At 40.1% G+C, this 14,302-nt stretch overlaps 2 protein-coding genes across 3 annotated transcripts in view; one reads left to right on the plus strand and one right to left on the minus strand.

Annotated features, from left to right (window-relative positions):
* The first annotated feature begins 922 nt into the window (after positions 1–922).
* On the plus strand, positions 923–8,719 carry SPX (spexin hormone). Its single transcript, XM_068561650.1, has 6 exons — positions 923–1,104; positions 1,515–1,595; positions 1,841–1,898; positions 2,391–2,453; positions 3,700–3,783; positions 8,596–8,719. Exons 1-6 carry the CDS (start codon positions 1,099–1,101, stop codon positions 8,652–8,654), a joined length of 351 nt encoding a protein of 116 aa, XP_068417751.1. The 5' UTR covers positions 923–1,098; the 3' UTR covers positions 8,655–8,719.
* A 3,871-nt stretch (positions 8,720–12,590) lies between these two features.
* The window catches only part of GYS2 (glycogen synthase 2), a 60,542-nt gene continuing 58,830 nt past the window's right edge, over positions 12,591–14,302 (minus strand). For both annotated transcript variants that reach the window (XM_068560246.1, XM_068560245.1), the window contains one exon: positions 12,591–13,487. In XM_068560246.1, the coding sequence (XP_068416347.1) occupies positions 13,266–13,487 (222 nt within the window). In that variant the 3' untranslated portion in view covers positions 12,591–13,265. The remainder of the gene's footprint in view (positions 13,488–14,302) is intronic.

The following is a 14,302-nucleotide window of genomic DNA, read 5'->3' on the forward strand; positions in this document are numbered from 1 at the left end:
TCTCATATACGGTTTATCCACAGTCCATGTTTTCTGCCTCCCAAATTCATTACAGCTCTCCATTCCTTGCAAGGACTCCCCTAGTCTAAGCCATCATCATCTTTTGCTTATAACCAAGTTGCCATTTCTTACTCTCCAACCTCAATTTACAGTGTCCTCCCCTGACACCCACACAACTTTGGCTCCATTGGTCTCCTTCCTGTTCTTCAAACAAGCCAAGCTCCTTGCCATCCCAAGATTTTGTATTTTTCTTCTGCCTGAGAATGTCAGCAATATTGATTCCCACCCCAGTTTATCCCATGTCTGACTCCACCTTATCTTTCCAGACCCCCTTTTATTTTTACCTTCCCTAAAGTAGCCCACCACTTACCTTATCACATCATTTTGCTTACTTTTCCTTTATAAAGCATTTAAAAATTCTGTAATTACCTTATTTACCGGTTTGGAGTGTTTTCCCCCTGACTAGAAGATAAGCATGATCAAAGCAGAGACTTGTCTTTTTTAACACATGGCTGTGTCCCTTGAACTAAAAGGAAGGATGTCTGTTACATAGTAGGCATTCCATAAATATTTGTTAAATAATTGAGTGGATAATTAAGTGAATGACGTCAAATTCCATTGAGATTCCCTAACCTTTTCATTTCTACCCAAATGATTAATCTTTACTCACTGGTGTTAGCTTGATAGCCCATTAGTTACCCAAGACAAGTTTTCTTAGTTTGTTCATTTACTTTTGATTCTGCCTGGGGTTATTCATCATTTTCAATAATAATAATAATAATAATAATGCCTTGGGAAACTAATAGGAAAATCAAAGGTCATGATGCTGATATTTTCAGAATATCTCCTGGCTGATGTGGACAGTAAATGATATTCACCCATCAATCATTCCTCTACTTCCTGCAACTGAATCTCCCTGGAGGAGTCATCAGATCCTCTCAATCTTGAAGACTGACAGGAAGTCCCTGTGGACACTAGCTCTGTGCAAAATCAGGAGGGATCCTTGACACTAAGATTTAAAAGCCCCACCTTCAGAACAAAATTAGAAAACTCAGAGGTTAAGTTATAGTTATTGCAGCTTCTGGAAAGGTGTAGAACATGAAGGTAAGTAAAGGTTTTATATACTTGAGATTTTTTAGCTATTTTATAAAAAAGCTGTATAGCTTTTTACCTCTTTTATGTTTAATAAGTGTTTTAGAGGCTAAAGGATAGTTAAACGTTACGCCTTTAAAATATCAGAATCATTTGATTTTACAAAGAAAAAGTTTCACTAATTCACCCAAATCCTCATTTCGGTTAAATAATAAAAATAATATATTTCTAATTAATTTTTTAAAAAAAGAACTCTGTGGATTAACTAGACGATAAACTGGGGAATCCCCTTCTGCCCCACCCTCTGAGCGCTAAAACAGAACATAGCAAAAAGTAAGGGATGTATAATTGTCCAGGCGCCAGGGAAGGAAGCAGAAGATCCTATAGGCACAGAAACGACTTTCTTTGATCTTTTCATACAGGGATTCAGAAGTCTGGTGGTAACAACCTTGGCTCTTTTCCTGGTGTTTTCTTTCATGGGAAATTCCACCAGTGCTCCGCAGGTAATCAAACGCAAAAATTGGGACTCCTTCGTGCGCTGTGTGCCTGCCTGCCTTGCTTCCTTCCTTCCTTCCTCCCTCTCTCTTTCTATTTCTTCCCTTCTTTTCCTTCTTTCTTTCCTTCTATCTTCTCCCTCCTTCCTTCCCTTCCTTTTCTTTCTTTCCCTCCCCTCCCTTCTTTTTTTTCCTAATAGTGGGCTGGGCAGCAACGCCTTACTAACTGCTTTCCTCTTCTCGCCGGGTTATAGAGACTCTTTGAGAGAAGGAACTGGACGCCTCAAGCTATGCTCTACCTGAAGGGTGCACGTACGTTCCAAATACTTTGCTCTTCCGACAGCAATAGAGGGAGATCCGTAGGGGTGCATGAATCCGTGGGATAGATGAAGAGCTGTGGGGAGAGAATCCTGTCGAGTTTGTTCCCATAAATAATCGAGGTCATTCTGGTCTCAGTTAATCAAGGAGAAAGGGCGGGGGGCGGGGGGAGGATTATCAGAAATCCTCCACCCTAAACCGTAGGGTTGCTGGCTCCTGCCCAAAGGGAGACTGGGATTTCCGGGGACACACCGCCCCGCCCTGGCTGGTGGGCGAGATCGCCGCTCCCTCCGAAGCGCACTCGGCGGCCGGGGGCGGGGGGCGTGCGGGCTTCACCCGTGGTCTCCGCCCTCATCCGCGCCGGCGCCCCGACCCCGGCAGTTCCGCGCGCCCCGGACCGGGGGCACCCGGCCCCGCCCGCTCCCGGCCCCGGAACCCCGATCGATCGGGCCGGGAGGGCGCTGAGCCCGTGTCTCGCCTTGGCAGAGGGGCGCCGCTTCATCTCCGACCAGAGCCGGAGGAAGGACCTCGCCGACCGGCCGCCGCCCGGTGAGTGCGCGGGGGTGAGGGGGCCGCGGGCTACAGAGGACCGCGCAGGACCGGAGGGGCGCGCTCCGCCTCCGGAAAGGCTGGCCCGTGGGCCTTCCCGGGGGAGAGCCGGCCCCGCCCGGCCCCGCTGGCAGCGGCGGAGCGGGGGATCGCAACGCCCCGCCGGGATGGCGATGGGCGGCGGGGGCGGGGTTCCGCTCCCGGGCGTCAGGGTGGATACGAGAGCTGTGCGCCTGCCCCGCCCGAGAAATGGGCCTCCCGTTTAGGGCATGATCTTTACAAGATTTCTCTTAAACGCTGTTGTTGTTGCCAATGTTGTTTTCATCATCATCATCATTATTAAAATAGTGATTTGCCTAAAAACTTCAAACAGCTCTATTATATTACTAAAAAGAACTATCAAAAGGTTCAAAACCAGAAATAGTGAAGAAGTGGGGGCCTTTAAGGATGGAGCCAGAGACTATGTTTCGTGATAAACCTTTCCATGCCATTCATTGGATTAAAAAATAACAATACCATTCATTTTGATAAACGTTCAAGATTGCTAAAAATACCAAGTAGACTCATTTTGAAAAATACCAAACACTGTGTTGAGCACATAGGTGCTTATCAAATTTTTGTTTACCTTTTTCAAGCCTGCAGTGTAATTAACCTTTTTTTTACCGTGGGAGGGTAAGTTTTGTTTTCCCACTTCAGTAGCTCCCAAATTAAAAATCATGGTTTGTGTTGAATCAGGACGGTTTGTCTTCTGTCAGCTTAGATTTGAAATAGTTTTGAATATTTTGCAGATTCTCCTTCAGTCAAATAATTGACTTACATGTAACCAAGAATGTAGATTATTTTCTCAAACTGCTTTGGAAGGAACAAGAGAGAAGATAGTCCAGGCTCCAGGCAGGGTCCCATCTAAACCTTTCCGCCCAGACATCCCATTTTAAGCTCTGAGGGGGAAATTTCTCATGGGTTCTTTATCTTAATCCTCGTTGCTTTCATGAAGTTCTCTGTAGTATATAGTTTAAATTTTCTTCCATTCCCTGTAATACACAACATAACCAGTTGTAAGCAATGTCTAAGGGAAGTGTGAAATGTTTCAACTTGGAAAAATCATTCTGTGTAAGGGGCTCTTTGCTGAGGGATCACAGAGGTATTTCACAGAGATTTTCTAGTATTATAGCATACTGGAATAGGATTTATCTATATGAATATTTAAATGCTAATAGAATCTGTATTTATTTTTTCGTTTCTCCAGAAAGACGAAGCCCAAATCCCCAACTACTAACTCTTCCAGAGGCAGTAGCTGTGCTATTGGCTTCCTTGCAGAAACCGCAAGAAGGTATAAGTATAGTGACCTCTTTTAACTGCAGGACAGGGAAGCTTTGAGTGCTTTGGGCATTCTGTGTTGAGTACAACAAAGTTGCTTTTATTTATTCAGATTTTAAAAAATAATTAACAGTTGCCCACACCACCAGAAATTCACAGAGACGTTTATTATTTTAAGACTCCCATGCTGCTCATTAAAGTGTTTCCCAAGAATGTAAAAACATTTCCTTGATGAGACTGGGGGATTTCATGTTAATTCCATAATCCATAGCCTATTGGAGCTTTTATTTCTGTTAGAACTCCAGAAAGTCCAACTTCATTATTTTATATTTGAAAAAACTGAGGCCAAAAGAGGTTTAAATAATCGCAGATCCAGTTACTCGCTATTAAAGTTTGAACCAAATGGAATAGCTGAAAATCACTCATTTTTTTACTTACAAACACAGCAGTTTCTTCTGGTTCACCCTAAGAGATTGGGCTAGTTCTGATTCTAAGCCTGTGTGATTTGCACTATACTATATAGCTTCTTCCATGCCAGGATTAGGTGTGTTCTTCAAATAGAGGCTCTCTATCCATGTAGCATTAAAACCACTAATTGCATTAAGGCATCTTGTTGCACATTAGCCAGGGCTTTGGAGTATAACAGGACTGGGTTCAAATCTTGGCCTTGTTGCTTTACTAGCTGGGTGACCCTGAGCCTTAGTGTCATAACGGGGAAAATGGAATAATGACATCCATGGGCAGGTTGCTCTAAGAGCCAAATGAAACAAAGTACGTACTTTCTATTAGCATTAACAATAGAGGTCATCAAAGCATATTCAACAGATCTAGATTTTTCCCTCTCAAAAATTGTAATGATGCCATATTTATGACAATTTAAATGTTAAAATGTATTTAACAAAATACAGTGAGTAGTCTGGTGGTCAAAGCATAGGCTGCTGGCCTTGGGCTCTGACACTTGTGCTAGCGGAGAAAGCCTATGTGCTCCCTGTCTGTTATTGGACGGGCCCCGTCAGGGAGGGGAAGAGAGCAGGGGCCTCTTTCTGGCTTCTAGCTTATGGCTTTGTTGTGAAAAAACAAAACAAAACAAAAACCTATGAGAAGCAAATGGAAGAGAGTGGGATAAAGAGGTCTTTTGAAATCAGAGAAAGTCCGCGGCTGACTTGGTGGAGTGGAGGGGATTATAATACTGAATTCAGTAAATCTGCATTTATGCCTGCTAGGTGCCAGGCACTGTGGCAGGTAGAGAAGAAAATGGATTAAACAAAAGCAAGAATGAGAATGGTCTTTGCAGTGAAAAGGCAGGGTGAACAGTCAGTAGGACAGTAGGCTGTGAGAGTCACGGCCATACTATAGCTATGACTACAACTACTGTTACTACTCCCTCTAGCTAATAATTATTGAGGGTTTTACTATAATGCAGTGGGTCAGGCACTGTTCCAAGCACTTGATACGGATTAATACATTTATTAATAATTCATTAATCCGTAACAAATGAATTACCTCCTAGGATTACCCACTGTCATTATCTATACTTTACAGATGAGGAAACAGAAGCACAGAAAGATTGAGTAGCTTGCCCACTATCACATAGCAGGTACATACTAGTACTGGGATGAAGAACAGGGGGTAACTTATTCTTTATCTGAGAATCAATCAGATGGTCCATGGATTTTTACCAGAAAGAGGACATGGTGAAGGAAGATGAAACTGGTTATTGCTTATAGGGTAACCATAAGAGCAGTTACAATAGCTACAATATGAGGCCATCTACTGTGTGTCAGATATTAAAGCTAATCTTTATAGCTCAGAAAACTGACCCTTCTGAGCTGTATATACTCTCCTAAGGTCCACATAGAGTGGAAGTGATATGGGGAGTTTACACAGCAAGAAGTGATACGGGGAGTTGAACTCAGGGCTGTGGGATGCTGTAGCTCTTTCAGCTATGCCCTGCCACCTCTCAGATGGATGGTGTTGAAGAGGAAAGGCCAGAGTGATGAGGTCAGTGAGAAACTAAGGCAGTCATTCAGGAGTGGAGTGACGAGGTCAGTGGGACTGGAGCCTCAACCCTGAGGCATACCGGAAGGAAGAGCAGATAAAAATCAAGGTCCTAGTGTATAGTACAGGGAACTATATTTAATACCGTGCAATAAATCATAATGGAAAAGGATATGAAAAAAATATATGTATAACTGAGTCACTTTGCTGTACAGAGGAAATTAACACAACATTGTAAATCAACTATACTTCAATAAAATTTTAAAACGAAAGAGAGAATCCAGAGTCAAGCACATTTTTAAAGTGTTTGTGTGAGTTTAAAATGGTGATACTGACAAATGAAAATTCCTGTGGATATAATTAAGGTTCAGTTTGAGGTGACGGAGCCATTCCAGTGGATAAACGTGTATAGGTCACTGGTTCTCTGCTCTCCATATGTGGACTGGCTCCATCAGAGTTCTCTGGAGAACTTGCTGAAAATACAGATTTCTTGGCCTTAGGTCCAGAGAGTCTGATTCCATACTACTTGAGTGAGGCTCCAGAATCTGTATCCTTAAGAAGTTCACTCACATTATTCTGATGATGTCAGGTTTGGGAACAAGTGGAAATTCAGAGCCAGTTAATAAAGGTTGGAAGCATGAAAATGGAACTCTCTCCTAGGCCTCAGATGTAGTGGGAAAAGGGCAGATAATAAAGGATTTGCCCTGGAGAATACCCAGAGATCAAGGGAAAGGGGGGAAATCATATCAGTGAAGGGACTTCAAAAGGAGCAGGCAGAAAGGTAAGAGGAGAGCCAGAATAACAGAGAATCCAAGAAGTCGAGGATGGAAAGTTTCAAGAAAGGAGTGATGAGAAGCATCAAATATAGCAGAATGCTTAGTAAGAGTACAGAAATCAAAGGAGAAGGAAGATTGTGTTGGGTAGGAAGGGTCATTAAATCACGGTTCACAAGTCTCCTCAGCCCCTGCCCAGTGGTGTGATTTGCTGCTGCCTTGCCCGTTCTGAAACCTTGTTTCAAGGGAATTTAGGAAAAGAAGGTAAACTGCAGAGTTAAGAGAAAGTAGATGCTTGCTGGCAGAGCTTTCAGAATTCTTGTGATGAAAAGGTGAGAAAGAGTTGAATCATGGGTAGAAGATGCTGCATCCAAGGTGATCTTTTCTAAATTCGGCATTTGGCACTCTTACTGTTTTTTTTTTTTTTTTTCCCCCGGCTGCGCAGCGAGGCATGCGGTATCTTAGCTCCCTGACCAGGGATGGAACCATGCCCCCTGCAGTGGAAGGGTAGAGTCTTAACCACTGGAATGCCAGGGAAGTCCCTCTTACTGATTTTTGAAGTCAGTAGGAGGACAGTGAGGGTGGAGATGGATTGTTAGTGAAGTCTGAGATTTAATTGCTGGGAAGATGTGAGCTGGAATGGAGAAGGAAGAGCTAATTTTAAAGAGGAGGAGAGGGATCTTCATTAGAAACTTTACAGAAGAATGTGACTATAGATCTCCATTTCAAGTCTTTGTTGGAAAATAAATTCAAGTTTTTAATTATTGAAGTTTCCGAAGTGGCTTGTCTCTGATGATGAAATGAGGAAACAAAATTTTATTAGTCTAAATGGATGGGAAAGTCTTGGATTTCCATATGATAGATTAATCATTAGTCACCTTTAATATTTTTATTCTGAAGTCCCTAGGTATTATTTGGACTTATTTTATGTAGTGGATTATTATTTTAAGTAGTGGATTGTTATCTTAATGGAGGATATACAGGGATGATTCCTTTTTTTTTTTTTCCTTTCCTTTAAATACTAGTATATTTAAAATAGATAACTAATAAGGAGCTACTGTATAGCACAGGGAACTCTACTCAGTACTCTGAAATGACCTATATGTGAAAAGAATCTAAAAAAGAGTGGATATTTATATATGTATAACTGACTCACTTTGCTGTACAGTAGAAACTAACACAACATTGTAAATCAACTATACTCCAATAAAAATTTTTAAAAATAGAAAAATAAAAAAAGTTTTAAAAATAGAGTAGCTGATTATCTGCAATATTTTGAAGTTTGCTACCAATTCAGGTTAAACTGTACCTCAGATATTCCAACCATATTGTAACTAACTAGGGGAAAGTGGTTTTCTCTAGAGGTGACCTTACATAAAATGAGGAACGGAATTTTGCCTCTGGCAGCTTCCTCTCCCTTCCCCATCCTCAGTTTCCTCTCCCTTCCCCACCATCAGTTTCAGCCCTTCAACCCATTTTTAGTCCCAGGAATCTGCTGTCATCTCAGTCCGCTATCCCCACCCCAGAGGTGATTCCTCCTGCTCTGAAGTTTTGCAATCCTGCCCAGCTAACAAGTGTCCCTTCTTTTTGTCTTACTTCCACCCCAGACGTCTAGTTCAACTTGTAAGAGAATATGTGCAAATGTGTTCCTCTGTCATCTTTCCCAGCTAAAATGCATTTTAACAGGAAATACAGAAACAGTACCTTGATGCAAGTGAATGGTTCTACTGGTGGGTATTTTAGACATGAGGCATATTTAGAGCAAGACATGTGGCCTTTTCAGATTTCTACCAAACACACCATGTAATAGTTAAATTCACTGTAGAGATTCACATGTCAGATGTGAATTCTTCAATGCATCCCAAGCTGAGGGGGAAATTCTTGAAACAAAATCAATCAAAATCCAATTTGGGGGTGGTTTCCATAGCAGAGTGCCTGAGTTGACATAATGTAGGGGGGCAAATGTTTATCTCCTGAGGTTCTCTTCATCTTATATTTTCTTCTTATAAAACACAGGATACATGTTTATGTTATGTATTTTTTTTTCCTAACAGCTGGAGAAGAAAACTTTGATCAAGCCAGATTCCTAGAAGACAGTCTGCTAAACTGGTGAAAATATACCAGATTCCATTCAATTATAGTTCTATTCTTGTTGAAAACATGAACCATGTGAATAAAGCCTGTGGACCCTTTTTATGTTTATTTGTAATCTTAGGAACATGTGCAGCCAGTTTTATTCTTCCAGAAGCTAAAGTGATGTTGAGTTCTTAGTGAGAACATCGTTGCTTTCTTCCATTGCTTCAGGTCCTGTTTAGATCGCCTTGTGTCTTACTCTTGAATTTTTTAGCCCATTTATAATTATTAGGTTGAAGACTCTTTAGAGTGTTCTTTCGTTTTGTGACAACAGATACCCATCTTGATCTAATCATTCTTACTTGCTTTTTTTCATTCTGTTACCCACTTGCACTGTCTTATCACTCAGCAGAGAATCTCCTCTCCTTTTCCCCCTTTTCTCACCTCCAAGGAGGGTGAGGCAGGGAAGCATGGCAAGATGGGAAAGAGTAGAGTGCGATTCTTTTAGTATCCAGGAGAGGTAAGTTGTCAGGAAGGAAAGTGGGAAGGGATGACTGGGAAGAAGCCCTGTGATCAGACACTGCAGTGTGGTTGCTGAGAGAGGGGACCCTTGGTGAGACTGGAGCCATTGGAAGGTTCTACAGCTGGAAGCTCCCCCTTGTGCTCCCTGGGGATCTCCCCGAATTCAGTTTAGAAACAAGGATCTAAAAGTTACTGGGAAATAAGCAGATGGAAACACACGCTGCTCTTGTACAAAAGAAACAAACCAGTTTTTTAGAGGTAACCCATTTTCCATGGCCAAACAGACTCAAACACTGCTTACTCTAATTGACTAGAACTCTAGGCTTTATTTGACATGAAAACATAACATAAAGACACCCTGATACAAAATGCATGGTAATATACCTAATTTATTCATTTTTTAAACTCAACTAGGGTTCAGTACTAACTGAAAAATAAAATACACACATACCTACAGCAAGCATATAGTACATTTATTTGAAATTACAATACGACCATCATGTTCATTATTTTTGACTTAATTACTTGAGAGTTGTTATTGATAAATGTCACAAGTGGAAAGTATTGTCCATTCTTATTGTCATCAGTATATAGCTATTAGTCAGTAGCTAAAGAATATCATTATGTGAATGTCTCTGTAACTTGGAATTACAATTTTACTGTTAAGTAATCAAAACCCTGCTTATAAGATTTGTCTGTATCTCATTTCATAACTGAATAATGAAACTGTATTCAAGTTAATGTAACATTGATGTCTGCCAAAAAAATAATATGCTAGCAATAAAATAATCTATGTGGCATTATAATAGGTGCCTGTCATTAATTATTGTTTGATTTTAAAGTGGATTTTCTAGACAGTGTATATGTCCAGTTTATTGAGAATTATTTACTCACCTGACATAGACTTGTACATATGGACTGCTTAAATACTATGTCTAGTCCCAGAATACATTTAAAGTCTATCTTACAAAGTAATTCTTCCACAACTAGAACAATCTCAAGTATTTCCCACTAAAACAGAGTTTGTAAAAGCTGTCTAAATGACCAACAGCTGTTATAATATCAGCTACAATATTACAAGTACTTGAATTTCCTGAACATTGTTCTGCCGTACAGATGTGCACATTAACCCAGTAGTTGCATATGCCCGGTTTGCTATAACTTTCTATATCTCCGGGGGTGTCTTTGCAATTCTCCTTATTTCTATCTTGTTCAAAACTGAAATGAATAAGTGATCAGTGGTCAAAACTTTTCACATTGTATGGCTTGTCTTTTAAAATTGGAAAATATCTGCCTCCTGTGCATGTCCATGTACTAGAATACCCCACCTCCAGATAGGACTTGCAGCCACTTTCACCCCGTTCCAATTGCTCTTCTCCTCTTTGCCTCTATAGCCTTCTTCCCCTGTGGCTACGTGGCCTCCAGGGTGGGCTCTCAATTACTCTCTGTTTCCCTGGTTTTCCCCAGTGGTTGACTCCTCTCCCCCACCATAGTGATCCTAAGCAAGGAGAGAAGGTGAGAGGTTAAAATCGGCCTCCAACTAGCATTTCTTCTTTACCTGCTGATGAGAAATAAAAGTCTATATCCTACCAACCCTGAGTTACATTATTTTACCTTGGCCTCAGGAGAAAGAGGAGTTGGGAATGTAACCTGTTGGTCTCCTCCTACTGGACTATAAATCCCTTAAGGAAATGTTCACGTCTAATTTGATTTTATCCTTACAACCACAATGTGAAGTGGGCAGTTGTATCTCCCACATTACTTCATAGAAATTTAGGATCATCCTAGGAAGTCATTTTGCATCTCCTCAAGTACACTTAACCAATCCCTCTTCTGAGACCTCCTTGTGTCCTGGAAAGCTACTAGTATAGCACTTGTAATATTTTATATTCCCATCTGTATATGTAAAGCCAGCTCTATTCACTCTAGCCCTTACCATGGAAGGAAGGGTGGTACAATGCATTAAAAAAAGTCTTGCTGTCAGCTGGTCAAGCACACACAATTTTCCGTAGTTCCTGTCCTCCAATTTATGGATACATACATTATTTATTATTTTTTCTTTTTTTATACATACTTTAAGAGCATCAATTTTTTGTATCTATGTTTCTCCCAATAAAACCATTCATTTATGCAACTACTGTGTATAAGGTGCTGTGCTAGACACACAGTCACCTAACAATCCTATTGGTTGTTCCTCACCGAGCTTTGTCAATATTGGGGAAAGAACAACTAGAACACCAGGGTTTGTCAGTCTTGGGGAAAGGACAACTAAGCGACTGGAGCAAGGGGTTGGAGTCAGGTGGCAGCAGCTGTCTGAGTAGAGGACCAAATGCAGGGTAGAAACTGATTCTTACACATGCCACTCGAAGCCAGGTGTTTACGAATCAGTCATTTCCATGTGTCCTATACCATTTGTACTCATTTCTAATCAGAGAACTATTCTTTTGTTTAAAAAAAAAACACTTGAATTTTCAAGTTTTGTATTAAGTTATAGCTTCTGTATAGCTCATGCTTTCAGTAGCCGTGGATCAACCAATTACCAATCAAGAGTATCACTTGAATACACACATTGCACCACTTTATTAGGGATATATTTTCATGGTTATTGCAAAAGTGAAACCCATTTTATCATGAGATCTTTCTGGCACTTCAGCAAATGAGTATTTGGATTGTAATACAAATCTATTTCATATTTTTTTCTGATCTCCTCTGCAGAGCTTGGAGAGTTGGGTTAATTGGTATCCATTGGGCATTTTTTAAGGATTAGGCTTTAGGTAATTTAGTTTCCTTCCTTACAAACCTCTAAATTAGGGGAGTTTGCAACAATCTTCCATTTTGACCTGAGTTGTTGCTTGTATCCGCCATTCTTCTACTCTCCCCTAACAACGGGGTGATAGAGCTGGAGTGCAGTTGTCCACTGGTCTTGCACCATCTGACACACTGTCATTGTTACTCTTCCGTTATTGCCATCAACAACCCAACACTGAGAAGACCTAAACTTTTTTAGAGCCCCTACAAACCTGGGCCAACCAATATGCCAACCAAGGTGTTCACTGGGATCTAAATGTAACAACATTCAGTTGTGGAAAAAACAATACATGAGTGAATGTGGGGTTTGTGTTTTGTTTTGTTGTTTTTTTGTTTTTTTGCTGATTTAGGTTTAACTACATTTAGAACATTAATATGTTTAACTACAGTCATTCAACAATGTCTCAGAGACATTGTCCTTATTATAATTAAGTAGACTCTATTTTCTTTTTGCTAATTTTTTTAAAAGATAGTTTTAAATGTTATCCTTCATAAGGCACTATTTTATAGTAGGTGTTTTTGCACATATTATCTTATTTAAATGTCTAAAAGAATTTTAAACATTATCAATGCAGTTAAATCTTTAAATATTGATATATTTATTCATAGGGATTTAACAATTTATCACCTATGGAAGATTGACCAAGTTTTCAAAAAGGCTTTCCTTTTAAACAATAGAAAAAACTGTTACAGTCAGATGGTACAGTACAGATGGTAACGTCTCCCGATCATTAATTTGAGAAGTGACCTTGTACATATGCATTAATATGTATCAACATCTGGATTTAGGATAGCTACTGTCCTATGGATTTTGATTGTCTGCAAAGCTAGGTATAAATTCATGGTTCTGCCTCATGTGAAAAATAAAAATAATCACTAAAGACCAGATTACTTGAAATATAAAGGTAGAACACATTCATAGCTAAGATCAGGATCCTTTGTGGGGGAAATGGCAGATTGGTTTAGCAGGTATAGAAGCTGTATAAACACTAAGCCAAGGATTATGGTGATGATAAGTAAAAAATCAGCATTAGGAAATGAAAATTCTTATCGCTTAAAATAACCATTTTAAAAACACTTCCAGTCTTCCTCCTTTAATTAACACTCTTCCTAGAGCCTGAACTGACTGGGGCAAAAGGAGTTGGATTTTATTATAAATTACAAAATTGCCATTCACTTAATCTCCTCCACTTTTTAGGCAGAGAATAAATCCCATTGTTATACTGAGAAGAAGAGAATGAAACCTGTGGCATTTTCATTTCTTTCAATAATCATTCTTTCTATGTTCTCACTAAATTAGCCTGTTCGACCAGAGTGGAATTCAGTTCTTGTATTCGCCATGCAGCTTCTTCTTCCCGCGAGGAACATGATTCAGAGACAATGGTGACTTGATATTTAACCGATCCCTTTCAGCCTCCTCTTCCTCATCGTATCTTTCTTCCTCATTCTCATCCTCCACATCGCTGCTCTGAGGACTAGAGACCTGAGATCCCGAAGGAGAAGGTGGTACTGAGGAAGGCCTGGGATATTTAAACCCTTCTGTCTGCCAAAGACAAAAAAAAGACACAAAACATTAGAATGACTTTTTGATTTTTCAGTGAGGTACACACTTGGCATGTGCATTTAATAAAAAACACAGTTGGATTTTTTGGTCTGTTCCGGGGCTATTAACTTTGATTTATTTTGATTCTGGTCCAACCAAGCTCAAGAGAGACTCCTTAAATAAATAGCTTTCTTTTATCAAGCACTGAAATGTGCCAGGGGCTATATACCTGTGATCTTATTTAATCTCTGACCAATTTGTTCTTTCGACTGACAGAAGAAAATTGAGGGTCCAAGAGGCCAATGATTTGCCCAAGGTCATACGGCATGTAAGTGGTAGAGCAAAGAGTGGTTCCAGGGCTGTGATCATCCCAGAGCCTTTAATATCAACTGCCATGACACACTGTTGAGATTATCAGTCTCTATGTCATCCTTCAGATTTGCTCAATCAAATTCCAGAACATGAGCAGCCTGGATATTCCATGGACAACACCCACTAGATAGATTCCTGGAAGTCAGTCCACTTCACTGACCATAAAATTCCACCAGTTCCTTTTATTTTCAGTTAATGAGCAAACATCACTAGGTTTTAATCAATTGCCCTTCTACCTAAGATGCTCTGAGATAATTCATTTGATAAACACATACTAAGCAACACCTATGGGGCAGGAGGAAACAAAGATGAAAAACATGATCCCTGCTCTCTAGGAGTGCAGATGCTTCATCAATCAGGAAGACAAATGTATAAAATTGTTACAGCACTTATCACTCTGAATTGCAACTATTTTTAGACATTATTATGTCATACATGTACAG

The sequence above is a fragment of the Eschrichtius robustus genome, chromosome 13 (genome assembly GCF_028021215.1).
Source record: "Eschrichtius robustus isolate mEscRob2 chromosome 13, mEscRob2.pri, whole genome shotgun sequence".
Taxonomy (NCBI): domain Eukaryota; kingdom Metazoa; phylum Chordata; class Mammalia; order Artiodactyla; family Eschrichtiidae; genus Eschrichtius; species Eschrichtius robustus.